Source organism: Oncorhynchus gorbuscha, unplaced genomic scaffold, assembly GCF_021184085.1.
Source record: "Oncorhynchus gorbuscha isolate QuinsamMale2020 ecotype Even-year unplaced genomic scaffold, OgorEven_v1.0 Un_scaffold_1014, whole genome shotgun sequence".
NCBI lineage: Eukaryota > Metazoa > Chordata > Actinopteri > Salmoniformes > Salmonidae > Oncorhynchus > Oncorhynchus gorbuscha.
The window spans coordinates 128,583-156,398 of record NW_025745927.1 but is presented as its reverse complement, the minus strand read 5'-3'; the positions used below and the strand labels follow the sequence as shown (position 1 = coordinate 156,398).

Sequence of the window (27,816 nt, the reverse complement as noted above, 5' to 3'; positions counted from 1 at the left end):
ACACATGGTTAGCAGATGTTAATGGTCACATACACATGGTTAGCAGATGTTATTGGTCACATGGTTAGCAGATGTTAATGGTCACATACACATGGTTAGCAGATGTTAATGGTCATATACACATGGTTAGCAGATGTTATTGGTCACATACACATGGTTAGCAGATGTTAATGGTCTCATACACATGGTTAGCAGATGTTAATGGTCACATACACGTGGTTATCAGATGTTAATGGTCACATGGTTAGCAGATGTTAATGGTCACATACACATGGTTAGCAGATGTTAATGGTCACATACACATGGTTAGCAGATGTTAATGGTCACATACACATGGTTATCAGATGTTATTGGTCACATGGTTAGCAGATGTTAATGGTCACATGGTTAGCAGATGTTATTGGTCACATGGTTAGCAGATGTTATTGGTCACATGGTTAGCAGATGTTAATGGTCACATGGTTAGCAGATGTTAATGGTCACATGGTTAGCAGATGTTAATGGTCACATAGGTATGGGTAAAAGTGACTGGTCAATCATCAGGATAGATAATAGGTATAGTAGCAGCAGCCTCTCTGAGTAGGTATAGTAGGTATAGTAACAGCAGCCTCTCTGAGTAGGTATAGTAGCAGCAGCCTCTCTGAGTAGGTATAGTAGCAGCAGCCTCTGAGTAGGTATAGTAGCAGCAGCCTCTCTGAGTAGGTATAGTAGCAGCAGCCTCTCTGAGTAGGTATAGTAGCAGCAGCCTCTCTGAGTAGGTATAGTAGCAGCAGCCTCTCTGAGTAGGTATAGTAGCAGCAGCCCCTCCCTCCTCCTCCCTCCCTCCCCCCCTCCCTCCCGCCCTCCCACCCAGCTCCTGTTTGTGTTCAGACGCACAGGGAAATCCGTTGTTGCCTCGCTAGTTGAGAACAGTAACAAGTGAAACAGATAAATACATTTTGTCTCCGGTATGGACTTCAAGAAGAGCCGATATGGAAGGTAGGCAGAATATTATTCTAGACAGAGGAATTCATATATCTCTGATAAAGTGATCTTTTATTGAACTACTTAACTAATATTGTTGTTTGTCGGTTCAAATCAAATCAAATTTTATTTGGTCACAGTACACATGGTTAGGTTGTTAATGCGAGTTGGTTGAAATGTTGTACTAGGTTGGTTCGGTTGGTTGGTTGACGGTTGGGGTTAGGTTGGTTGACAGTTGGGGTTAGGTTGGTTGACGTTTGGGGTTGGGGTTAGGTTGGTTGGGGTTAGGTTGGTTGACAGTTTGGGGTTAGGTTGGTTGACGTTTGGGGTTGGTTAGTTGGGGTTAGGTTGGTTGACGTTGGGGTTAGGTTGGTTGGGGTTAGGTTGGTTGGGGTTGGGTTGGTTGACGGTTGGGGTTAGGTTGGTTGACGGTTGGGGTTAGGTTGGTTGGGGTTAGGTTGGTTGACGGTTGGGGTTAGGTTGGTTGGGGTTAGGTTGGTTGGGGGTTGGTTGTTGGGGTTAGGTTGGTTGACGGTTGGGGTTAGGTTGGTTGGGGTTAGGTTGGTTGGGGTTGGGTTGGTTGACGGTTGGGGTTAGGTTGGTTGACAGTTGGGGTTAGGTTGGTTGACGTTTGGGGTTAGGTTGGTTGACGGTTGGGGTTAGGTTGGTTGACGTTTGGGGTTAGGTTGGTTGGGGGGGTTAGGTTGGTTGGGGTTAGGTTGGTTGACGGTTGGGGTTAGGTTGGTTGATGGTTGGGGTTAGGTTGGTTGGGGTTAGGTTGGTTGACGGTTGGGTTAGGTTGGTTGATGGTTAGGTTGGTTGGTTGGGGTTAGGTTGGTTGGTTTGGTTGGTTAGGTTGGTTGGGGTTAGGTTGGTTGACGGTTGGGGTTAGGTTGGTTGGTTAGGTTGGTTGGGGTTAGGTTGGTTGAGGTTGGTTGGGGTTAGGTTGGTTGGGGTTAGGTTGGTTGACGGTTGGGGTTAGGTTGGTTGGGGTTAGGTTGGTTGACGGTTGGGGTTAGGTTGGTTGACGGTTGGGGTTAGGTTGGTTGGGGTTAGGTTGGTTGACGGTTGGGGTTAGGTTGGTTGGGGTTAGGTTGGTTGGGGTTAGGTTGGTTGACGGTTGGGGTTAGGTTGGTTGGGGTTAGGTTGGTTGGGGTTGGGTTGGTTGACGGTTGGGGTTAGGTTGGTTGACGTTTGGGGTTAGGTTGGTTGGGGTTAGGTTGGTTGACGGTTGGGGTTAGGTTGGTTGGGGTTGGGGTTAGGTTGGTTGGTTGGGGTTAGGTTGGTTGACGGTTGGGGTTAGGTTGGTTGGACGGTTGGGGTTAGGTTGGTTGGGGTTAGGTTGGTTGACGGTTGGGGTTAGGTTGGTTGACGGTTGGGGTTAGGTTGGTTGGGGTTAGGTTGGTTGGGGTTAGGTTGGTTGACGGTTGGGGTTAGGTTGGTTGACGGTTGGGGTTAGGTTGGTTGGGGTTAGGTTGGTTGACGGTTGGGGTTAGGTTGGTTGGGGTTAGGTTGGTTGGGGTTGGGTTGGTTGACGGTTGGGGTTAGGTTGGTTGACGGTTGGGGTTAGGTTGGTTGACGGTTGGGGTTAGGTTGGTTGACGGTTGGGGTTGTCATAAGGTGAATGCACCAATTTGTTAGTTGGTTGGATTAGAGCGGTTGCTAGGTTGACTTAAATTGTAAATGTAAATGTAAATTGGGTTAGGTTGGTTGGGGTTAGGTTGGTTGACGGTTGGGGTTAGGTTGGTTGACAGTTGGGGTTAGGTTGGTTGACGGTTGGGGTTGGTTGGTTGGTTGGTTGGGGTTAGGTTGGTTGATGGTTGGGGTTAGGTTGGTTGACAGTTGGGGTTAGGTTGGTTGACAGTTGGGGTTAGGTTGGTTGACGGTTGGGTTAGGTTAGGTTGGGTTGGGGGGTTAAGTTGGTTGGTTGGTTGGGGTTAGGTTGGTTGGTTGGGGTTAGGTTGGTTGGGGTTGGGGTTAGGTTGGTTGACGGTTGTTGGTTAGGTTGGTTTTGCTAGCTGATTAGGTTGGTTGACGGTTGGAGATAGGTGTTTTGCTAGCTGATGTGAAGCCATGTGCACCGTGCGCTTGGGGACAAGTGTGTGTGTGTGTGTGTGTGTGTGTGTGTGTGTGTGTGTGTGTGTGTGTGTGTGTGTGTGTGTGTGTGTGTGTGTGTGTGTGTGTGTGTGTGTGTGTGTGTGTGTGTGTGTCTTGCCACTAGCAGGATTCAGAAACAGATCCTCTTAGATTTAAAGACCCGGTGGATCAGACACCACGTCTGATATTCAGCATTACTAACATTCTGTTCACTGCTGTAGATTATAGTTTCCCATTCTAACGCAACAAGCGGAATGTGAGAGAGCAGGTGAAAGTTCAAGCCCAGCCGAGGTAGACACAGCCACCCCCCTAGTGTGTGTGCTCCATTATAACGCTGATACCATAGGAGGGTCGTTAGATCAGCCTTGGCCGCTCACACTAATGATAGAGAAAGACAGGAAGAGAGAGGGTGAGAGTGGGGAGAGTAAAAGAGGGGGAAGATGGAGGTAGAGAGAGGGAGTGAGAGAATGGAGGGGGAGATATAGGCAGAGTTGGAGGCAGAGTGCCCCTCTTTTGGACGATAACAATGCTTTCTCTGATCAGAGCCTTTGTCCCTTCAGGCTCACTGAGACACACACGCCTGTTGTCCATTAGCTGAATCAAATCACATGTTGTGTGTCACATACGCTGAATACAACAGGTGTAGACCTAAGTGAGAAATACTTACTTACAAGCCCTTAACTCTATTTCTTGAACTGCAATGTTGGTTGAGAAAATATTTAGTAATTAAAAATAAAAATAAATCTAAAAGTAACACAAGAAAAGTACATAACAATAACAAGACTATATACAGGGGCTACCGGTACCGAGTCAGAGATACTACCAGAGATACTGGAGAGTAGGGTTAGGGTTAGAGTGATGGACCACCGTGAGACCACCATCCTCACTCTGCTACTGAAGAGATACTGGTAGTCTAGGAGAGTGATGGACCACAGTGAGACCAACCATCCTCTCTGGTAGTCTAGGAGAGTGATGGACCACAGTGAGACCAACCATCCTCTCTGGTAGTCTAGGAGAGTGATGGACCACAGTGAGACCAACCATCCTCTCACTCTGCTACTGAAGAGATACTGGTAGTCTAGGAGAGTGATGGACCACCGTGAGACCAACCATCCTCTCTGGTAGTCGAGGCTTTTGCTCCAGCGTTGCTCTAACATCTCAGTTCACTAATCAGCACCTCTAAACCTTTATGAGCTGAGTAAGGCCTGTTAGAGCAGCCTCCACATCCTGTCCCTCTCTAGGAAACTAAAACCTTTATGAGCTGAGTAAGGCCTGTTAGAGCAGCCTCCGCATCCTGTCCCTCTCTAGGTAACTAAAACCTTTATGAGCTGAGTAAGGCCTGTTAGAGCAGCCTCCACATCCTGTCCCTCTCTAGCTAACTAAAACCTTTATGAGCTGAATAAGGCCTGTTAGAGCAGCCTCCACATCCTGTACCTCTCTAGGTAACTAAAACCTTTATGAGCTGAGTAAGGCCTGTTAGAGCAGCCTCCACATCCTGTACCTCTCTATGTAACTAAAACCTTTATGAGCTGAGTAAGGCCTGTTAGAATAGCCTCCACATCCTGTCCCTCTCTAGGTAACTAAAACCTTTATGAGCTGAATAAGGCCTGTTAGAGCAGCCTCCACATCCTGTACCTCTCTAGGTAACTAAAACCTTTATGAGCTGAATAAGGCCTGTTAGAGCAGCATCCACATCCTGTACCTCTCTAGGTAACTAAAACCTTTATGAGCTGAATAAGGCCTGTTAGAGCAGCCTCCACATCCTGTACCTCTCTAGGTAACTAAAACCTTTATGAGCTGAGTAAGGCCTGTTAGAGCAGCCTCCACATCCTGTACCTCTCTATGTAACTAAAACCTTTATGAGCTGAGTAAGGCCTGTTAGAATAGCCTCCACATCCTGTCCCTCTCTAGGTAACTAAAACCTTTATGAGCTGAGTAAGGCCTGTTAGAATAGCCTCCACATCCTGTACCTCTCTAGGTAACTAAAACCTTTATGAGCTGAATAAGGCCTGTTAGAATAGCCTCCACATCCTGTACCTCTCTAGGTAACTAAAACCTTTATGAGCTGAGTAAGGCCTGTTAGAATAGCCTCCACATCCTGTCCCTCTCTAGGTAACTAAAACCTTTATGAGCTGAATAAGGCCTGTTAGAATAGCCTCCACATCCTGTACCTCTCTAGGTAACTAAAACCTTTATATGGGGAAATGGATCATCTTATATATCAAAATGGTAGAAAAGGATTTAGAGAAAATACTGAAAGGGATTTAGAGAAAATACTGAAAGGGATTTAGAGAAAATACTGAAACAGATTTAACACAATATGTGGAATGACACAACTAACCAACCACAACATGGAAGTAAATAGCTGCCCTGAACCTTACCCTGTCACACAGCTTCTGCTAGGCCTGAGGGACCCTGTGTGGAATCAGATAATGCACAGCTGACCTGGCGTCCAGCAAGCACTACCCTGAAACCTACGATGTATGTGTGTGTGTTGACTTACGAAATGTGGTTTCATAACATGTCCAGATGTGCCTCTCTCTGTAAACCGGGATTGAGAGATTTACTGCTGATTAAACACACACACACACACACACACACACACACACACACACACACACACACACACACACACACACACACACACACACACACACACACACACACACACACACACACACACACACACACACACACACACACACACACACACACACACGGGCTGCTATGCATAGAGCCCAAGTAAGGTTTTAATGTGGATGTCAGAGCTCAGCAGTACCTGACACAGTCTGACACTACTTATAGAGGCCAGGAGACACATTCAACATGTACAGTATCCTGGGTGTGTGTGTTCCAGGTTCATGAATGGCAGAGTTCCATCCAGTAGGAGATACCAGCCTACAGACTACGAACATGCTGCCAACTGTGCCACACATGGAGTGAGTTACACACACAACCTGTCTACAGATTCATCTCTTATCTCTGGAAACACAGCTGCTGTTCACCCTGCTGTACCTGGTTCTACCCATAATGCCTTGTTTACCCATTATCCTCCACAGCTCTGGATCATCCCCAGCCTGGTGGGCGGGTCTGTACTCTACTTCCTGTCTGTGGACCAATGGCAGGCTGCTGCTGCCTGGTTGTACGGGGCGGGGCTTAGTGGTCTATTCATCTCCTCCACTCTGTTTCACACCGTGGCCTGGAAGATCAGACACCTGGTTAATCTCTGATCAGACACCTCCGGTTAGTCTCTCTGATCAGACACCTCCGGTTAGTCTCTCTGATCAGACACCTCCGGTTAGTCTCTCTGATCAGACACCTCCGGTTAGTCTCTCTGATCAGACACCTCCGGTTAGTCTCTCTGATCAGACACCTCCGGTTAGTCTCTCTGATCAGACACCTCTAGTTAGTATCTCTGATCAGACACCTCCGGTTAGTCTCTCTGATCAGACACCTCCGGTTAGTCTCTCTGATCAGACACCTCCGGTTAGTCTCTCTGATCAGACACCTCCTGTTAGTTTCTCTGATCAGACACCTCCGGTTAGTCTCTCTGATCAGACACCTCCGGTTAGTCTCTCTGATCAGACACCTCCGGTTAGTCTCTCTGATCAGACACCTCCGGTTAGTCCTTCTGTTTCACACCGTGGCCTGGAAGATCAGACACATCCGGTTAGTCTCTCTGATCAGACACCTCTAGTTAGTCTCTCTGATCAGACACCTCTAGTTAGTCTCTCTGATCAGACACCTCCGGTTAGTCTCTCTGATCAGACACCTCCGGTTAGTATCTCTGATCAGACACCTCCGGTTAGTCTCTCTGATAAGACACCTCCAGTTAGTCTCTCTGATCAGACACCTCTAGTTAGTCTCTCTGATCAGACACCTCTAGTTAATATCTCTGATCAGACACCTCTAGTTAGTCTCTCTGATTAGACACCTCTAGTTAGTATCTCTGATTAGACACCTCTAGTTAGTATCTCTGATCAGACACCTCTAGTTAGTATCTCTGATCAGACACCTCCGGTTAGTCTCTCTGATCAGACACCTCCGGTTAGTCTCTCTGATAAGACACCTCCGGTTAGTCTCTCTGATCAGACACCTCCGGTTAGTCTCTCTGATAAGACACCTCCAGTTAGTCTCTCTGATCAGACACCTCCGGTTAGTCTCTCTGATCAGACACCTCTAGTTAGTATCTCTGATCAGACACCTCCGGTTAGTATCTCTGATCAGACACCTCCGGTTAGTATCAGACACCTCCGGTTAGTATCTCTGATCAGACACCTCCGGTTAGTATCTCTGATCAGACACCTCCGGTTAGTCTCTCTGATAAGACACCTCCGGTTAGTCTCTCTGATAAGACACCTCCGGTTAGTCTCTCTGATAAGACACCTCCGGTTAGTCTCTCTGATCAGACACCTCCGGTTAGTATCTCTGATCAGACACCTCTGGTTAGTATCTCTGATCAGACACCTCTAGTTAGTATCTCTGATCAGACACCTCTGGTTAGTATCTCTGATCAGACACCTCTAGTTAGTATCTCTGATCAGACACCTCTAGTTAGTATCTCTGATCAGACACCTCTGGTTAGTATCTCTGATCAGACACCTCTAGTTAGTATCTCTGATCAGACACCTCTGGTTAGTATCTCTGATCAGACACCTCTAGTTAGTATCTCTGATCAGACACCTCCGGTTAGTATCTCTGATCAGACACCTCCGGTTAGTATCTCTGATCAGACACCTCCGGTTAGTATCTCTGATCAGACACCTCTAGTTAGTATCTCTGATCAGACACCTCTGGTTAGTATCTCTGATCAGACACCTCCGGTTAGTATCTCTGATCAGACACCTCCGGTTAGTATCTCTGATCAGACACCTCTAGTTAGTATCTCTGATCAGACACCTCTAGTTAGTATTTCGGTCTTTATCTCAATTTTAAATTCAATTTAAGGGGCTTTATTGGTGTGGGAAACATATGTTTACATTGCAAGTGAAATAGATGAAATAGCCAACAAAACTGAACAGTAAACATTACACTCACAGAAGTTCCAAAGGAATAGAGACATTTCAAATGTCATATTATGTCTATATACAGGGTTGTAACGATGTGCAAATGGTTAAAGTACACAAGGGAAAATAAATTAGCATAAATATGGGTTGTATTTACAATGGTGTTTGTTCTTCACTGGTTTCCCTTTTCTCGTGGCAACAGGTCACACATCTTGCTGCTGTGATGTCACACTGTGGTATTTCACCCAGTAGATGTGTGATGTCACACTGTGGTATTTAACCCAGTAATGTGTGATGTCACACTGTGGTATTTCACCCAGTAGATGTGTGATGTCACACTGTGGTATTTCACCCAGTAGATGTGTGATGTCACACTGTGGTATTTCACCCAGTAGATGTGTGATGTCACACTGTGGTATTCCACCCAGTAGATGTGTGATGTCACACTGTGGTATTTCACCCAGTAGATGTGTGATGTCACACTGTGGTATTTCACCCAGTAGATGTGTGATGTCACACTGTGGTATTTCACCCAGTAGATGTGTGATGTCACACTGTGGTATTCCACCCAGTAGATGTGTGATGTCACACTGTGGTATTTCACCCAGTAGATGTGTGATGTCACACTGTGGTATTTCACCCAGTAGATGTGTGATGTCACACTGTGGTATTTCACCCAGTAGATGTGTGATGTCACACTGTGGTATTTCACCCAGTAGATGTGTGATGTCACACTGTGGTATTCCACCCAGTAGATGTGGGATGTCACACTGTGGTATTTCACCCAGTAGATGTGTGATGTCACACTGTGGTATTTCACCCAGTAGATGTGTGATGTCACACTGTGGTATTTCACCCAGTAGATGTGTGATGTCACACTGTGGTATTTCACCCAGTAGATGTGTGATGTCACACTGTGGTATTCCACCCAGTAGATGTGTGATGTCACACTGTGGTATTTCACCCAGTAGATGTGTGATGTCACACTGTGGTATTTCACCCAGTAGATGTGTGATGTCACACTGTGGTATTTCATCCAGTAGATGTGTGATGTCACACTGTGGTATTCCACCCAGTAGATGTGTGATGTCACACTGTGGTATTCCACCCAGTAGATGTGTGATGTCACACTGTGGTATTTCACCCAGTAGATGTGTGATGTCACACTGTGGTATTCCACCCAGTAGATGTGTGATGTCACACTGTGGTATTCCACCCAGTAGATGTGTGATGTCACACTGTGGTATTTCACCCAGTAGATGTGTGATGTCACACTGTGGTATTTCACCCAGTAGATGTGTGATGTCACACTGTGGTATTTCACCCAGTAGATGTGTGATGTCACACTGTGGTATTCCACCCAGTAGATGTGTGATGTCACACTGTGGTATTCCACCCAGTAGATGTGTGATGTCACACTATGGTATTTCACCCAGTAGATGTGTGATGTCACACTGTGGTATTCCACCCAGTAGATGTGTGATGTCACACTGTGGTATTTCACCCAGTAGATGTGTGATGTCACACTGTGGTATTCCACCCAGTAGATGTGGGAGTTGATCAACCTTGGGTTTGTTTGTGGATCTGTGTAATCTGAGGGAAATATGGTCATTACATTGGACAGGAGGTTAGGAAGTGCAGCTCAGTTTCCACATCATTTTGTGGGCAGTGTGCACATAGCCTGTCTTCTCTTGAGAGCCAACAGTGACCTTTCTCAATAGCAAGGCTATGCTCACAGTACATAGTCAAAGCTTCTGTTCATTTTGGGTCAGTCACAGTGGTCAGGTATTGTGTACTCTCTGTTTAGGGCCAAAGAGCATTCTTGTTTGCTCTGTTGTTAATTCCTTTCCAAAGTAAATATCTTTTTGTTTTCACATGATTTGGTTGAGTCGAATTGTGTTGCTGTCCTGGGGTTCTGTGGGGTCTGTTTGTGTTTGTGTTTGTGAACAGAGCCCCAGGACCAGCTTGCTTAGGGGACTCTTCTCCAGGTTCATCTCTCTGTAGGGTCTGTTTGTGTTTGTGAACAGAGCCCCAGGACCAGCTTGCTTAGGGGACTCTTCTCCAGGTTCATCTCTCTGTAGGGTCTGTTTGTGTTTGTGAACAGAGCCCCAGGACCAGCTTGCTTAGGGGACTCTTCTCCAGGTTCATCTCTCTGTAGGGTCTGTTTGTGTTTGTGAACAGAGCCCCAGGACCAGCTTGCTTAGGGGACTCTTCTCCAGGTTCATCTCTCTATGGGGTGTGTTTGTGAACAGAGCCCCAGGACCAGCTTGCTTAGGGAACTCTTCTCCAGGTTCATCTCTCTGTAAACAGAGCCCCAGGACCAGCTTGCTTAGGGGACTCTTCTCCAGGCTCATCTCTCTGTGGGGTCTGTTTGTATTTGTGAACAGAGCCCCAGGACCAGCTTGCTTAGGGGACTCTTCTCCAGGTTCATCTCTCTGTAGGGTCTGTTTGTGTTTGTGAACAGAGCCCCAGGACCAGCTTGCTTAGGGGACTCTTCTCCAGGTTAATCTCTCTGTAGGGTGTGTTTGTGTTTGTGAACAGAGCCCCAGGACCAGCTTGCTTAGGGGACTCTTCTCCAGGTTCATCTCTCTGTAGGGTGTGTTTGTGAACAGAGCCCCAGGACCAGCTTGCTTAGGGAACTCTTCTCCAGGTTCATCTCTCTGTGGGGTCTGTTTGTGTTTGTGAACAGAGCCCCAGGACCAGCTTGCTTAGGGGACTCTTCTCCAGGTTAATCTCTCTGTAGGGTGTGTTTGTGTTTGTGAACAGAGCCCCAGGACCAGCTTGCTTAGGGACTCTTCTCCAGGTTCATCTCTCTGTAGGGTGTGTTTGTGAACAGAGCCCCAGGACCAGCTTGCTTAGGGAACTCTTCTCCAGGTTCATCTCTCTGTGGGGTCTGTTTGTGTTTGTGAACAGAGCCCCAGGACCAGCTTGCTTAGGGGAATCTTTTCCAGGTTCATCTCTGTTACAGGAATTAAATTCCTTTGTTTTATTTAACTAATTTAATTAAACACTCTGCCCACTCCTAAGAATTGGTAAGACCCTTATTTGCATAAAATGGACCAGTCTCAAAATCAATCAGCAGAGTTTATTCACGAGAGTACTGAACACGATACAGATTACCACAGGTTATAAACTGAAAATGACGTCATTAGTTTTCGAACTGTCCCGTCTCTTCTCCCAACCTGGTACAAAGGCAGTATCTCAATCCTTCCCACATCGTCTCCCTACCAATTTAATATAATTTATGACCGAGCCAAGGTCTTCCTGTGTAGATAAGCATTCTAGCCAGTCTGACGATAAGTTCTTTCATTTCTATCAAGGAACAGACAGTCATTGTTCTAATTCTTGATTATATTTACACACATTGAACACACAGAGTGTTCAAACCGATTCCCCTAATTAGAACACTATTCCCCTAATTAGAACACTATTCCCTGAATCAGTCTCAGCAGAGAAGGGTAACACAGTCTCCAACACAAACGACTCAGAGGCACCTGTGTCTCAGGATCTTCACTGGGTCGTTACTTCCTAACAGAGATACTAAACCCCTCCGTATTGAAAGGTAAATAGTGTGGATAAATTGGGACTTTCACGTTCCCCTGGGCCTGAGACGGAGTGACAGGAGTGAACTGATGTGGGACAGGTGCTGCTAACGCCATAGGCTTATGGTTAACTTTAGCACGAGTACTGAATTTACTCTCAGCCTTGAGAAGGTTTTTCTAATGATCGGAAACCCTGACAGTAGTGACACTCTTGACTGAAGTCAGCTTTACCACGGGAGCCAGGCTCAACCCTAGATGAATGGAACCCGTGGACCAGTGTCTGAGTGGGCAGGGCCCAAATCTCCCCCCGAATGCATCCACTCACTCAGAATACAGGGCTCTGCAAAGACACTTTCGTGAGTCAAAACATACTCGTCCACCAAAACCGCAGGTTCAGAGACAGTCTTAACTTTTCCTTCCTTAATGTACGTACAGTAGCTGTACGATCAGGGACTGTGTCCTTTAAATTGCTCGAGCAGATCACACAGCCCCTGGAAAGTCGGAACCGCAGAGGCGGAACACCAGCGATTTAAACTATGAAGAAACTCTGGCGTAAACTCAACATGACTCTGTTAATCAGCCTTTTTTAAAGTTGTAAATCTAATAACTGTGTATAATAAGCATGTATACTACCTGTGTATATTAACTGTGTGTGTATACTAACTGTGTGTGTGTATACTAACTGTGTGTGTGTATACTAACTGTGTGTGTGTATACTAACTGTGTGTGTGTATATATTAACTGTGTGTGTGTATACTACCTGTGTATATTAACTGTGTGTGTGTATACTAACTGTGTGTGTGTATATATTAACTGTGTGTGTGTATACTAACTGTGTGTGTGTATACTAACTGTGTGTGTGTATACTAACTGTGTGTGTGTATATATTAACTGTGTGTGTGTATATATTAACTGTGTGTGTGTGTATACTAACTGTGTGTGTATACTAACTGTGTGTGTGTGTACTAACTGTGTGTGTATACTAACTGTGTGTGTGTGTACTAACTGTGTGTGTATACTAACTGTGTGTGTGTGTACTAACTGTGTGTATATACTACCTGTGTGTGTGTATACTAACTGTGTGTGTGTATAATAACTGTGTGTGTGTGTGTATATATTAACTGTGTGTGTGTGTATATATTAACTGTGTGTGTGTATATATTAACTGTGTGTGTGTGTATACTAACTGTGTGTGTATACTAACTGTGTGTGTGTGTACTAACTGTGTGTGTATACTAACTGTGTGTGTGTGTACTAACTGTGTGTATATACTAACTGTGTGTGTGTACTAACTGTGTGTATATACTAACTGTGTGTGTGTATATTAACTGTGTGTGTGTGTGTGTATACTAACTGTGTGTGTGTATATTAACTATTGTGTGTGTGTATATTAACTGTGTGTGTGTGTATATTAACATTTTACATTTACATTTAAGTCATTTAGCAGACGCTCTTATCCAGAGCGACTTACAAATTGGTGCATTCACCTTATGACATCCAGTGGAACAACCACTTTACAATAGTGCATCTAAATATTTTAAGGGGGGGGGGTGAGAAGGATTACTTTATCCTATCCTAGGTATTCCTTAAAGAGGTGGGGTTTCAGGTGTCTCCGGAAGGTGGTGATTGACTCCGCTGTCCTGGCGTCGTGAGGGAGTTTGTTCCACCATTGGGGAGCCAGAGCAGCGAACAGTTTTGACTGAGCTGAGCGGGAACTGTACTTCCTCAGTGGTAGGGAGGCGAGCAGGCCAGAGGTGGATGAACGCAGTGCCCTTATTTGGGTGTAGGGCCTGATCAGAGCCTGGAGGTACTAGGTGCCGTTCCCTCACAGCTCCGTAGGCAAGCACCATGGTCTTGTAGCGGATGCGAGCTTCAACTGGAAGCCAGTGGAGAGAGCGGAGGAGCGGGGTGACGTGAGAGAACTTGGGAAGGTTGAACACTAGACGGGCTGCGGCGTTCTGGATGAGTTGTAGGGGTTTAATGGCACAGGCAGGGAGCCCAGCCAACAGCGAGTTGCAGTAATCCAGACGGGAGATGACAAGTGCCTGGATTAGGACCTGCGCCGCTTCCTGTGTGAGGCAGGGTCGTACTCTGCGGATGTTGTAGAGCATGAACCTACAGGAACGGGCCACCGCCTTGATGTTAGTTGAGAACGACAGTTTGTTGTCCAGGATCACGCCAAGGTTCTTAGCGCTCTGGGAGGAGGACACAATGGAGTTGTCAACCGTGATGGCGAGATCATGGAACGGGCAGTCCGTCCCCGGGAGGAAGAGCAGCTCCGTCTTGCCGAAGTTCAGCTTGAGGTGGTGATCCGTCATCCACACTGATATGTCTGCCAGACATGCAGAGATGCAATTCGCCACCTGGTCATCAGAAGGGGGAAAGGAGAAGATTAATTGTGTGTCGTCTGCATAGCAATGATAGGAGAGACCATGTGAGGTTATGACAGAGCCAAGTGACTTGGTGTATAGCGAGAATAGGAGAGGGCCTAGAACAGAGCCCTGGGGGACACCAGTGGTGAGAGCGCGTGGTGAGGAGACAGATTCTCGCCACGCCACCTGGTAGGAGCGACCTGTCAGGTAGGACGCAATCCAAGCGTGGGCCGCGCCGGAGATGCCCAACTCGGAGAGGGTGGAGAGGAGGATCTGATGGTTCACAGTATCGAAGGCAGCCGATAGGTCTAGAAGGATGAGAGCAGAGGAGAGAGAGTTAGCTTTAGCAGTGCAGAGCGCCTCCGTGATACAGAGAAGAGCAGTCTCAGTTGAATGACTAGTCTTGAAACCTGACTGATTTGGATCAAGAAGGTCATTCTGAGAGAGATAGCGGTATTAACTGTGTGTGTGTGTGTGTATACTAACTGTGTGTGTGTGTGTGTGTGTGTGTATATTAACTGTGTGTGTGTATACTAACTGTGTGTGTGTATATTAACTGTGTGTGTATACTAACTGTGTGTGTGTATATTAACTGTGTGTGTGTATATTAACTATGTGTGTGTGTATATTAACTGTGTGTGTGTGTGTGTATACTAACTGTGTGTGTGTGTACTAACTGTGTGTGTGTGTGTATACTAACTCTGTATGTGTGTGTATACTAACTGTGTGTGTGTGTATACTAACTGTGTGTGTGTCTGTATAATAACTGTGTGTGTGTGTGTGTGTGTATACTAACTGTGTGTGTGTGTGTATACTAACTGTGTGTGTGTGTGTGTATACTAACTGTGTGTGTGTGTATATTAACTGTGTGTGTGTGTATATTAACTGTGTGTGTGTGTGTGTGTGTGTGTGTGTGTGTGTGTGTGTGTGTGTGTGTGTATATTCACTGTGTGTGTGTGTGTATACTAACTGTGTGTGTGTGTATACTAACTGTGTGTGGATACTAACTGTGTGTGTATATATCAACTGTGTGTATGTGTATATTAACTGTGTGTGTGTATATTAACTGTGTGTGTGTATATTAACTGTGTGTGTGTGTATATTAACTGTGTGTGTGTATACTAACTGTGTGTGTGTATACTAACTGTGTGTGTGTGTATACTAACTGTGTGTGTGTGTATATTAACTGTGTGTGTGTATACTAACTGTGTGTGTGTGTATACTAACTGTGTGTGTGTGTATACTAACTGTGTGTGTGTGTATATTAACTGTGTGTGTGTGTATATTAACCGTGTGTGTGTATATTAACTGTGTGTGTGTGTATACTAACTGTGTGTGTGTGTATACTAACTGTGTGTGTGTATACTAACTGTGTGTGTGTATATTAACTGTGTGTGTGTATATTAACTATGTGTGTGTGTATATTAACTGTGTGTGTGTGTGTGTATACTAACTGTGTGTGTGTGTGTGTATACTAACTGTGTGTGTGTGTGTGTACTAACTGTGTGTGTGTATACTAACTCTGTATGTGTGTGTATACTAACTGTGTGTGTGTGTATACTAACTGTGTGTGTGTGTGTGTATACTAACTGTGTGTGTGTGTGTGTGTGTGTATACTAACTGTGTGTGTGTATACTAACTGTGTGTGTGTGTGTATACTAACTGTGTGTGTGTGTGTGTGTATACTAACTGTGTGTATGTGTGTGTGTGTATACTAACTGTGTGTGTGTATATTAACTGTGTGTGTGTGTATACTGTGTGTGGATACTAACTGTGTGTGTATATATCAACTGCGTGTATGTGTATATTAACTGTGTGTGTGTGTGTATATTAACTGTGTGTGTGTGTATATTAATTGTGTGTGTATACTAACTGTGTGTATATTAACTGTGTGTGTGCATTAACTGTGTGTGTGTGTATATTAACTGTGTGTGTGTATACTAACTGTGTGTGTGTGTATACTAACTGTGTGTGTGTGTATACTAACTGTGTGTGTGTGTATATTAACTGTGTGTGTGTGTATATTAACTGTGTGTGTGTGTGTATACTAACTGTGTGTGTGTGTGTATACTAACTGTGTGTGTGTGTGTGTATACTAACTGTGTGTGTGTGTGTATACTAACTGTGTGTGTGTATATTAACTGTGTGTGTGTATATTAACTATGTGTGTGTGTATATTAACTGTGTGTGTGTGTGTGTATACTAACTGTGTGTGTGTGTGTACTAACTGTGTGTGTGTATACTAACTCTGTATGTGTGTGTATACTAACTGTGTGTGTGTGTATACTAACTGTGTGTGTGTGTGTATACTAACTGTGTGTGTGTGTGTATACTAACTGTGTGTGTGTGTATACTAACTGTGTGTGGGTGTGTGTATACTAACTGTGTGTGTGTGTGTATATTAACTGTGTGTGTGTGTATATTAACTGTGTGTCTCTCTACAGTAGAGTGGAGCAGCGTTTCCACATGTGTGACAGAATGGCCATCTACTTCTTCATCGCTGCTTCCTACACCCCCTGGTAGGTGTGTGTGTGTGTATACACCCCCTGGTAGGTGTGTGTGTGTGTTTACACCCCCTGGTAGATGTGTGTGTGTGTGTATACACCCCCTGGTAGGTGTGTGTGTACACCCCCTGGTAGGTGTGTGTGTGTGTGTGTACACCCCCTGGTAGATGTGTGTGTGTGTATACACCCCCTGGTAGGTGTGTGTGTGTGTGTGCACCCCCTGGTAGATGTGTGTGTGTGTATGCACCCCCTGGTAGGTGTGTGTGTGTTTACACCCCCTGGTAGGTGTGTGTGTGTGTGTTTACACCCCCTGGTAGGTGTGTGTGTGTATACACCCCCTGGTAGGTGTGTGTGTGTGTTTACACCCCCTGGTAGGTGTGTGTGTATACACCCCCTGGTAGGTGTGTGTGTGTATACACCCCCTGGTAGGTGTGTGTGTATACACCCCCTGGTAGGTGTGTGTGTGTGTGTTTACACCCCCTGGTAGATGTGTGTGTGTGTGTATACACCCCCTGGTAGGTGTGTGTGTGTACACCCCCTGGTAGGTGTGTGTGTGTACACCCCCTGGTAGATGTGTGTGTGTGTATACACCCCCTGGTAGGTGTGTGTGTGTGTGCACCCCCTGGTATATGTGTGTGTGTGTATACACCCCCTGGTAGGTGTGTGTGTGTGTTTACACCCCCTGGTAGGTGTGTGTGTGTATACACCCCCTGGTAGGTGTGTGTGTGCACCCCCTGGTAGGTGTGTGTGTGTTTACACCCCCTGGTAGGTGTGTGTGTGTTTACACCCCCTGGTAGGTGTGTGTGTATACACCCCCTGGTAGGTGTGTGTGTGTATACACCCCCTGGTAGGTGTGTGTGTATACACCCCCTGGTAGGTGTGTGTGTGTGTGTTTACACCCCCTGGTAGGTGTGTGTGTGTTTACACCCCCTGGTAGGTGTGTGTGTATACACCCCCTGGTAGGTGTGTGTGTTTATACACCCCCTGGTAGGTGTGTGTGTATACACCCCCTGGTAGATGTGTGTGTGTGCACCCCCTGGTAGATGTGTGTGTGTGCACCCCCTGGTAGATGTGTGTGTGTGCACCCCCTGGTAGATGTGTGTGTGTGTATACACCCCCTGGTAGGTGTGTGTGTGTGTATACACCCCCTGGTAGGTGTGTGTGTATACACCCCCTGGTAGGTGTGTGTGTATACACCCCCTGGTAGGTGTGTGTGTATACACCCCCTGGTAGGTGTGTGTGTATACAACCCCTGGTAGGTGTGTGTGTGTACACCCCCTGGTAGATGTGTGTGTGTGTGTGCACCCCCTGGTAGGTGTGTGTGTGTATACACCCCCTGGTAGGTGTGTGTGTGTATACACCCCCTGGTAGGTGTGTGTGTGTGTGTATACACCCCCTGGTAGGTGTGTGTATACACCCCCTGGTAGGTGTGTGTGTATACACCCCCTGGTAGGTGTGTGTGTGTGTACACCCCCTGGTAGGTGTGTGTGTGTGTACACCCCCTGGTAGATGTGTGTGTGTGTGCACCCCCTGGTAGGTGTGTGTGTGTATACACCCCCTGGTAGGTGTGTGTGTGTATACACCCCCTGGTAGGTGTGTGTGTGTATACACCCCCTGGTAGGTGTGTGTGTGCGTGTATACACCCCCTGGTAGATGTGTGTGTGTGTATACACCCCCTGGTAGATGTGTGTGTGTATACACCCCCTGGTAGGTGTGTGTGTGTATACACCCCCTGGTAGGTGTGTGTGTATACACCCCCTGGTAGATGTGTGTGTATATACACCCCCTGGTAGGTGTGTGTGTGTATACACCCCCTGGTAGGTGTGTGTGTGTGTTTACACCCCCTGCTAGGTGTGTGTGTGTGTACACCCCCTGGTAGGTGTGTGTGTGTGTGTACACCCCCTGGTAGGTGTGTGTGTATACACCCCCTGGTAGGTGTGTGTTTGTGCACCTCCTGGTAGGTGTGTGTGTGTGTGTGTGTGTGTGTGTGTGTGTGTGTGTGTGTGTGTGTGCACCCTCTGGTAGGTGTGTGTGTGTATGTACACCCCCTGCTAGGTGTGTATGTGTGTACACCCCCTGGTAGGTGTGTGTGTGTGTGCACCCGCTGGTAGGTGTGTGTGTGTGTATGTGCAACCCCTGGTAGGTGTGGGTGTGTGTGTGTGCACCCTCTGGTAGGTGTGTGTGTGTATACACCCCCTGGTAGATGTGTGTGTATATACACCCCCTGGTAGGTGTGTGTGTGTATACACCCCCTGGTAGGTGTGTGTGTGTGTTTACACCCCCTGCTAGGTGTGTGTGTGTGTACACCCCCTGGTAGGTGTGTGTGTGTGTGTACACCCCCTGGTAGGTGTGTGTGTATACACCCCCTGGTAGGTGTGTGTTTGTGCACCTCCTGGTAGGTGTGTGTGTGTGTGTGTGTGTGTGTGCACCCTCTGGTAGGTGTGTGTGTGTATGTACACCCCCTGCTAGGTGTGTATGTGTGTACACCCCCTGGTAGGTGTGTGTGTGTGTGCACCCGCTGGTAGGTGTGTGTGTGTGTATGTGCAACCCCTGGTAGGTGTGGGTGTGTGTGTGTGCACCCTCTGGTAGGTGTGTGTGTGTGTGTGTGCACCCTCTGGTAGGTGTGTGTGTGTGCACCCTCTGGTAGGTGTGTGTGTGTGTGCACCCTCTGGTGTGTGTGTGTGTGTGTGTGCACCCTCTGGTAGGTGTGTGTGTGTGCACCCTCTGGTAGGTGTGTGTGTGTGTGTGCACCCCCTGGTAGGTGTGTGTGTGTGTACACCCCCTGGTAGGTGTGTGTGTGTGTACACCCCCTGGTAGGTGTGTGTGTGTGTGTGTGTGCACCCCCTGGTAGGTGTGTGTGTGGGTGCACCCCTTGGTAGGTGTGTGTGTGTACACCCCCTTTTAGATATGTGTGTGTGTACATTAGTTTTTCTCCTAACCTGCTACGTCAATTCTCCTAACCGGCTACGTTAATTCTCCTAACCTGCTACGTCAATTATCCTAACCGGCTACGTTAATCCTCCTAACCTGCTACGTTAATTCTCCTAACCTGCTACGTCAATTATCCTAACCGGCTACGTTAATTCTCCTAACCTGCTACGTTAATTCTCCTAACCTGCTACGTCAATTCTCCTAACCTGCTACGTTAATTCTCCTAACCTGTTACGTTAATTCTCCTAACCTGTTACGTTAATTCTCCTAACCTGCTACGTCAATTATCCTAACCTACTACGTCAATTCTCCTAACCTGCTACGTCAATTCTCCTAACCTGCTACGTTAATTCTCCTAACCTGTTACGTTAATTCTCCTAACCTGTTACGTTAATTCTCCTAACCTGCTACGTCAATTATCCTAACCTGCTACGTCAATTATCCTAACCTGCTACGTCAATTCTCCTAACCTGCTACACCAATTCTCCTACCTGCTACGTTAATTCTCCTACCTGCTACGTTAATTCTCCTAACCTGCTACGTTAATTCTCCTAACCTGCTACGTTAATTCTCCTAACCTGCTACATTAATTCTCCTAACCTGCTACGTCAAATTCTCCTAACCTGCTACGTCAAATTCTCCTAACCTGCTACGTCAATTCTCCTAACCTGCTACGTTAATTCTCCTAACCTGTTACGTTAATTCTCCTAACCTGTTACGTTAATTCTCCTAACCTGCTACGTCAATTATCCTAACCTACTACATCAATTCTCCTAACCTGCTACGTCAATTCTCCTAACCTGCTACGTTAATTCTCCTAACCTGTTACGTTAATTCTCCTAACCTGTTACGTTAATTCTCCTAACCTGCTACGTCAATTATCCTAACCTGCTACGTCAATTATCCTAACCTGCTACGTCAATTCTCCTAACCTGCTACGCCAATTCTCCTACCTGCTACGTTAATTCTCCTACCTGCTACGTTAATTCTCCTAACCTGCTACGTTAATTCTCCTAACCTGCTACGTTAATTCTCCTAACCTGCTACATTAATTCTCCTAACCTGCTACGTCAAATTCTCCTAACCTGCTACGTCAAATTCTCCTAACCTGCTACGTTAATTCTCCTAAACTGCTACGTTAATTCTCCTAACCTGCTACGTCAAATTCTCCTAACCTGCTACGTTAATTCTCCTAACCTGCTAGGTTAATTCTCCTAACCTGCTAGGTTAATTCTCCTAACCTGCTAGGTTAATTCTCCTAACCTGCTAGGTTAATTCTCCTAACCTGCTAGGTTAATTCTCCTAACCTGCTAGGTTAATTCTCCTACCCTGCTACGTTAATTCTCCTAACCTGCTACGTTAATTCTCCTAACCTGCTACGTTAATTCTCCTAACCTGCTACGTTAATTCTCCTAACCTGCTACGTTAATTCTCCTAACCTGCTACGTTAATTCTCCTAACCTGCTACGTTAAAGCATCATTATCGCTACACAGGAACTGACCAATGAAAACACGTTAACAAACAAAAAACAACACCACTCAATCAAAACTTTCTGACCAATCACAGAGCGCTGATGTTACATCCGTCGATGATGATCCACCCACTTATTCCACCAATCACACTGTCGTACACCTTCCATATGAAGTTCCCCATACTGAGACAGAAGGAGTTGTGTGTTTCTAGGTTGATGCTGAGGGAGTTGGGTCCATGGTCATGTGTTTCTAGGTTAATGCTGAGGGAGTTGGGTCCGTGGTCATGTGTTTCTAGGTTAATGCTGAGGGAGTTGGGTCCGTGGTCATGTGTTTCTAGGTTGATGCTGAGGGAGTTGGGTCTGTGGTTTCTAGGTTGATGCTGAGGGAGTTGGGTCCGTGGTCATGTGTTTCTAGGTAGATGCTGAGGGAGTTGGGTCCGTGGTCATGTGTTTCTAGGTTGATGCTGAGGGAGTTGGGTCTGTGGTTTCTAGGTTAATGCAGAGGGAGTTGGGTCCATGGTCATGTGTTTCTAGGTTGATGCTGAGGGAGTTGGGTCCGTGGTCATGTGTTTCTAGGTTGATGCTGAGGGAGTTGGGTCTGTGGTTTCTAGGTTAATGCAGAGGGAGTTGGGTCCATGGTCATGTGTTTCTAGGTTGATGCTGAGGGAGTTGGGTCCGTGGTCATGTGTTTCTAGGTTGATGCTGAGGGAGTTGGGTCCGTGGTCATGTGTTTCTAGGTTGATGCTGAGGGAGTTGGGTCCGTGGTCATGTGTTTCTAGGTTGATGCTGAGGGAGTTGGGTCCGTGGTCATGTGTTTCTAGGTTGATGCTGAGGGAGTTGGGTCCGTGGTCATGTGTTTCTAGGTTGATGCTGAGGGAGTTGGGTCCGTGGTTTCTAGGTTGATGCTGAGGGAGTTGGGTCCGTGGTCATGTGTTTCTAGGTTGATGCTGAGGGAGTTGGGTCCGTGGTCATGTGTTTCTAGGTAGATGCTGAGGGAGTTGGGTCCGTGGTCATGTGTTTCTAGGTTGATGCTGAGGGAGTTGGGTCTGTGGTTTCTAGGTTAATGCTGAGGGAGTTGGGTCCATGGTCATGTGTTTCTAGGTTGATGCTGAGGGAGTTGGGTCCGTGGTCATGTGTTTCTAGGTTGATGCTGAGGGAGTTGGGTCCGTGGTCATGTGTTTCTAGGTTGATGCTGAGGGAGTTGGGTCCGTGGTCATGTGTTTCTAGGTTGATGCTGAGGGAGTTGGGTCCGTGGTCATGTGTTTCTAGGTTGATACTGAGGGAGTTGGGTCTGTGGTTTCTAGGTTGATGCTGAGGGAGTTGGGTCCATGGTCATGTGTTTCTAGGTTGATACTGAGGGAGTTGGGTCTGTGGTTTCTAGGTTGATGCTGAGGGAGTTGGGTCTGTGGTTTCTAGGTTGATGCTGAGGGAGTTGGGTCTGTGGTTTCTAGGTTGATACTGAGGGAGTTGGGTCTGTGGTTTCTAGGTTGATGCTGAGGGAGTTGGGTCTGTGGTTTCTAGGTTGATGCTGAGGGAGTTGGGTCTGTGGTTTCTAGGTTGATGCTGAGGGAGTTGGGTCCGTGGTCATGTGTTTCTAGGTTGATGCTGAGGGAGTTGGGTCCGTGGTCATGTGTTTCTAGGTAGATGCTGAGGGAGTTGGGTCCGTGGTCATGTGTTTCTAGGTTGATGCTGAGGGAGTTGGGTCCGTGGTCATGTGTTTCTAGGTTGATGCTGAGGGAGTTGGGTCCGTGGTCATGTGTTTCTAGGTTGATGCTGAGGGAGTTGGGTCTGTGGTTTCTAGGTTGATGCTGAGGGAGTTGGGTCCGTGGTCATGTGTTTCTAGGTAGATGCTGAAGGAGTTGGGTCCGTGGTCATGTGTTTCTAGGTAGATGCTGAGGGAGTTGGGTCCGTGGTCATGTGTTTCTAGGTTGATGCTGAGGGAGTTGGGTCCGTGGTCATGTGTTTCTAGGTTGATGCTGAGGGAGTTGGGTCCGTGGTCATGTGTTTCTAGGTTGATGGTGAGGGAGTTGGGTCCGTGGTCATGTGTTTCTAGGTTGATGCTGAGGGAGTTGGGTCCATGGTCATGTGTTTCTAGGTTGATACTGAGGGAGCTGGGTCCGTGGTTTCTAGGTTGATGCTGAGGGAGTTGGGTCCGTGGTCATGTGTTTCTAGGTTGATACTGAGGGAGTTGGGTCCGTGGTCATGTGTTTCTAGGTTGATGCTGAGGGAGTTGGGTCCATGGTCATGTGTTTCTAGGTTGATGCTGAGGGAGTTGGGTCCGTGGTCATGTGTTTCTAGGTTGATGCTGAGGGAGTTGGGTCCGTGGTCATGTGTTTCTAGGTTGATGCTGAGGGAGTTGGGTCTGTGGTTTCTAGGTTGATGCTGAGGGAGTTGGGTCCATGGTCATGTGATTCTAGGTTGATACTGAGGGAGCTGGGTCCGTGGTTTCTAGGTTGATGCTGAGGGAGTTGGGTCCGTGCTCATGTGTTTCTAGGTTGATGCTGAGGGAGTTGGGTCCGTGGTCATGTGTTTCTAGGTTGATGCTGAGGGAGTTGGGTCCATGGTTATGTGTTTCTAGGTTGATGCTGAGGGAGTTGGGTCCGTGGTCATGTGTTTCTAGGTTGATGCTGAGGGAGTTGGGTCCGTGGTCATGTGTTTCTAGGTTGATGCTGAGGGAGTTGGGTCCATGGTCATGTGTTTCTAGGTTGATGCTGAGGGAGTTGGGTCCGTGGTTTCTAGGTTGATGCTGAGGGAGTTGGGTCCGTGGTCATGTGTTTCTAGGTAGATGCTGAGGGAGTTGGGTCCATGGTCATGTGTTTCTAGGTAGATGCTGAGGGAGTTGGGTCCGTGGTCATGTGTTTCTAGGTTGATGCTGAGGGAGTTGGGTCTGTGGTTTCTAGGTTGATGCTGAGGGAGTTGGGTCCGTGGTCATGTGTTTCTAGGTAGATGCTGAGGGAGTTGGGTCCGTGGTCATGTGTTTCTAGGTTGATGCTGAGGGAGTTGGGTCCGTGGTCATGTGTTTCTAGGTTGATGCTGAGGGAGTTGGGTCTGTGGTTTCTAGGTTGATGCTGAGGGAGTTGGGTCCGTGGTCGAGTCACATGCGATGGATTATCTGGATCATGGCAGTTATCGGCTCCACATACGTCTTCTACTTCCACGAGAGGTACCACACACACTCACACGTGCTCGCATGTACACACACACACCACTCTCCCTGACGTTAATAATCTTAGGTGATGTCACTCCCTGCAGGTATAAACTGTTGGAGTTACTAGGATACGTGGCCATGGGGGCGGGGCCTGCACTTGTCATCCTGTCCATGGTAACACACACACACCATCGATTGTCCAGAAACATTTACCTAAATGTTCAAGCTTTCAAAGGAGTTTATCCCCTAAACCCTGATCGTGTGTGTGTTGGTTGCAGGCGGACAGGGCAGGTTTGTGTGAGCTGGCGGTGGGTGGGATTTTCTACGTGGTGGGTGTGGCCTTCTTTAAGAGCGATGGAGTCGTCCCATTCGCTCACGCCATCTGGCACCTGTTCGTTGCCATGGGAGCAGCTACACACTACTACGCTATCTGGAGACACCTGTACACACCTGGACACTGAGACACACCTACCGTGGTGCTAGCTAAACAGGGATCTGGTCCTGTACACACCTAGACACTGAGACACACACCTACCGTAGTGCTAGCTAAACAGGGATCTGGTCCTGTACACACCTACCGTGGTGATAACTAAACAGGGATCTGGTCTGACTGTTTACATGATGACATCACCACATCCAACTCATCCATCCATTACATTTATTAGTAGAAGTACCACATGCTGGAAACAGGCTTTGATTATATAATGCCTGTATGTTCCACACCAGAAGGATCTCTGTCCAATTAGAAACAGGAATCAGTGAATTGAAGGATCTCTGTCCAATTAGAAACAGGAATCAGTCAACTACCAGAAGGATCTCTGTCCAATTAGATACAGGAATCAGTCAACTACCAGAAGGATCTCTGTCCAATTAGATACAGGAATCAGTGAACTGAAGGATCTCTGTCCAATTAGAGACAGGAATCAGTCAACTACCAGAAGGATCTCTGTCCAATTAGAGACAGGAATCAGTCAACTACCAGAAGGATCTCTGTCCAATTAGAGACAGGAATCAGTGAACTGAAGGATCTCTGTCCAATTAGAGACAGGAATCAGTCAACTACCAGAAGGATCTCTGTCCAATTAGATACAGGAATCAGTGAACTGAAGGATCTCTGTCCAATTAGAGACAGGAATCAGTCAACTACCAGAAGGATCTCTGTCCAATTAGAAACAGGAATCAGTCAACTACCAGAAGGATCTCTGTCCAATTAGAGACAGGAATCAGTCAACTACCAGAAGGATCTCTGTCCAATTAGAAACAGGAATCAGTCAACTACCAGAAGGATCTCTGTCCAATTAGAGACAGGAATCAGTCAACTACCAGAAGGATCTCTGTCCAATTAGAGACAGGAATCAATGAACTGAAGGATCTCTGTCCAATTAGAGACAGGAATCAGTCAACTACCAGAAGGATCTCTGTCCAATTAGAGACAGGAATCAATGAACTGAAGGATCTCTGTCCAATTAGAGACAGGAATCAGTCAACTACCAGAAGGATCTCTGTCCAATTAGAGACAGGAATCAATGAACTGAAGGATCTCTGTCCAATTAGAGACAGGAATCAATGAACTGAAGGATCTCTGTCCAATTAGAGACAGGAATCAATGAATTACCATAAAGATCATCAAGGACATCAACCACCTGAGCCACTGCCTGTTCACCCCGCTATCATCCAGAAGGTGAGGTCAGTACAGGTGCATCAAAGCTGGGACCGAGAGACTGAAAAACAGCTTCTATCTCAAGGCCATCAGACTGTTAAACAGCCACCACTAACATTGAGTGGCTGCTGCCAACACACTGACTCAACTCCAGCCACTTGAATAATTCAAAATGAATGAAAAATGTATCACTAGTCACTTTAAACAATGCCACTTAATATAATGTTTATATGGGTTATATATGGCCGTTCGGCCATCGCTCATCCATATATCTTTATGTACATATTCTTCATCCCTTTACACTTGTGTGTATAAGGTAGTTGTTGTGAAATTGTTAGATTACTCGTTGATTATTACTACATTGTCGGAACTAGAAGCACAAGCATTTCGCTACACTCGCATTAACATCTGCTAACCATGTGTATGTGACCAATAAAATTTGAATTGGATCTCTGTCCAATTAGAAAACAGGAATCAATGAACTACCAGAAGGATCTTTCTCTTTGTCCAATTAGAGACAGGAATCAGTGAACAACCAGAAGGATCTCTGTCCAATTAGAAACAGGATTCAGTCAACTACCAGAAGGATCTCTGTCCAATTAGATACAGGAATCAGTGAACTGAAGGATCTCTGTCCAATTAGAGACAGGAATCAGTCAACTACCAGAAGGATCTCTGTCCAATTAGAGACAGGAATCAGTCAACTACCAGAAGGATCTCTGTCCAATTAGAGACAGGAATCAGTGAACTGAAGGATCTCTGTCCAATTAGAGACAGGAATCAGTCAACTACCAGAAGGATCTCTGTCCAATTAGATACAGGAATCAGTGAACTGAAGGATCTCTGTCCAATTAGAGACAGGAATCAGTCAACTACCAGAAGGATCTCTGTCCAATTAGAAACAGGAATCAGTCAACTACCAGAAGGATCTCTGTCCAATTAGAGACAGGAATCAGTCAACTACCAGAAGGATCTCTGTCCAATTAGAAACAGGAATCAGTCAACTACCAGAAGGATCTCTGTCCAATTAGAGACAGGAATCAGTCAACTACCAGAAGGATCTCTGTCCAATTAGAGACAGGAATCAATGAACTGAAGGATCTCTGTCCAATTAGAGACAGGAATCAGTCAACTACCAGAAGGATCTCTGTCCAATTAGAGACAGGAATCAATGAACTGAAGGATCTCTGTCCAATTAGAGACAGGAATCAGTCAACTACCAGAAGGATCTCTGTCCAATTAGAGACAGGAATCAATGAACTGAAGGATCTCTGTCCAATTAGAGACAGGAATCAATGAACTGAAGGATCTCTGTCCAATTAGAGACAGGAATCAATGAATTACCATAAAGATCATCAAGGACATCAACCACCTGAGCCACTGCCTGTTCACCCCGCTATCATCCAGAAGGTGAGGTCAGTACAGGTGCATCAAAGCTGGGACCGAGAGACTGAAAAACAGCTTCTATCTCAATGCCATCAGACTGTTAAACAGCCACCACTAACATTGAGTGGCTGCTGCCAACACACTGACTCAACTCCAGCCACTTGAATAATTCAAAATGAATGAAAAATGTATCACTAGTCACTTTAAACAATGCCACTTAATATAATGTTTATATGGGTTATATATGGCCGTTCGGCCATCGCTCATCCATATATCTTTATGTACATATTCTTCATCCCTTTACACTTGTGTGTATAAGGTAGTTGTTGTGAAATTGTTAGATTACTTGTTGATTATTACTACATTGTCGGAACTAGAAGCACAAGCATTTCGCTACACTCGCATTAACATCTGCTAACCATGTGTATGTGACCAATAAAATTTGAATTGGATCTCTGTCCAATTAGAAAACAGGAATCAATGAACTACCAGAAGGATCTTTCTCTTTGTCCAATTAGAGACAGGAATCAGTGAACAACCAGAAGGATCTCTGTCCAATTAGAAACAGGATTCAGTGAACTACCAGAAGTTAGTGGTCCTTCTGTAGCTCAGTTGGTAGAGCATGGCGCTTGTAACGCCAGGGTAGTGGGTTCGATTCCCGGGACCACCCATACGTAGAATGTATGCACACATGACTGTAAGTCGCTTTGGATAAAAGCGTCTGCTAAATGGCAT

The 27,816-nt window shown here is 46.4% G+C and overlaps 1 protein-coding gene across 1 annotated transcript; it reads left to right on the top strand.

Annotated features, from left to right (window-relative positions):
* Positions 1-946: 946 nt before the first annotated feature.
* Positions 947-25,775, top strand: LOC124020991 (monocyte to macrophage differentiation factor 2-like). Its single transcript, XM_046336308.1, has 8 exons — positions 947-978; positions 5,918-5,999; positions 6,120-6,278; positions 14,432-14,433; positions 16,425-16,499; positions 23,949-24,050; positions 24,140-24,209; positions 24,314-25,775. Exons 1-8 carry the CDS (start codon positions 950-952, stop codon positions 24,494-24,496), a joined length of 702 nt encoding a protein of 233 aa, XP_046192264.1. The 5' UTR covers positions 947-949; the 3' UTR covers positions 24,497-25,775.
* Positions 25,776-27,816: the final 2,041 nt, after the last annotated feature.

Coding starts and splice junctions, on each gene's coding strand:
- LOC124020991 (XM_046336308.1), top strand. CDS start 950: ATGGACTTCAAGAAGAGCCGATATGGAAG. Junction 16,500..23,948: donor GCTGCTTCCTACACCCCCTG/GTAGGTGTGTGT, acceptor TGTGGTTTCTAG/GTTGATGCTGAGGGAGTTGG. Junction 24,210..24,313: donor CACTTGTCATCCTGTCCATG/GTAACACACACA, acceptor TGTTGGTTGCAG/GCGGACAGGGCAGGTTTGTG.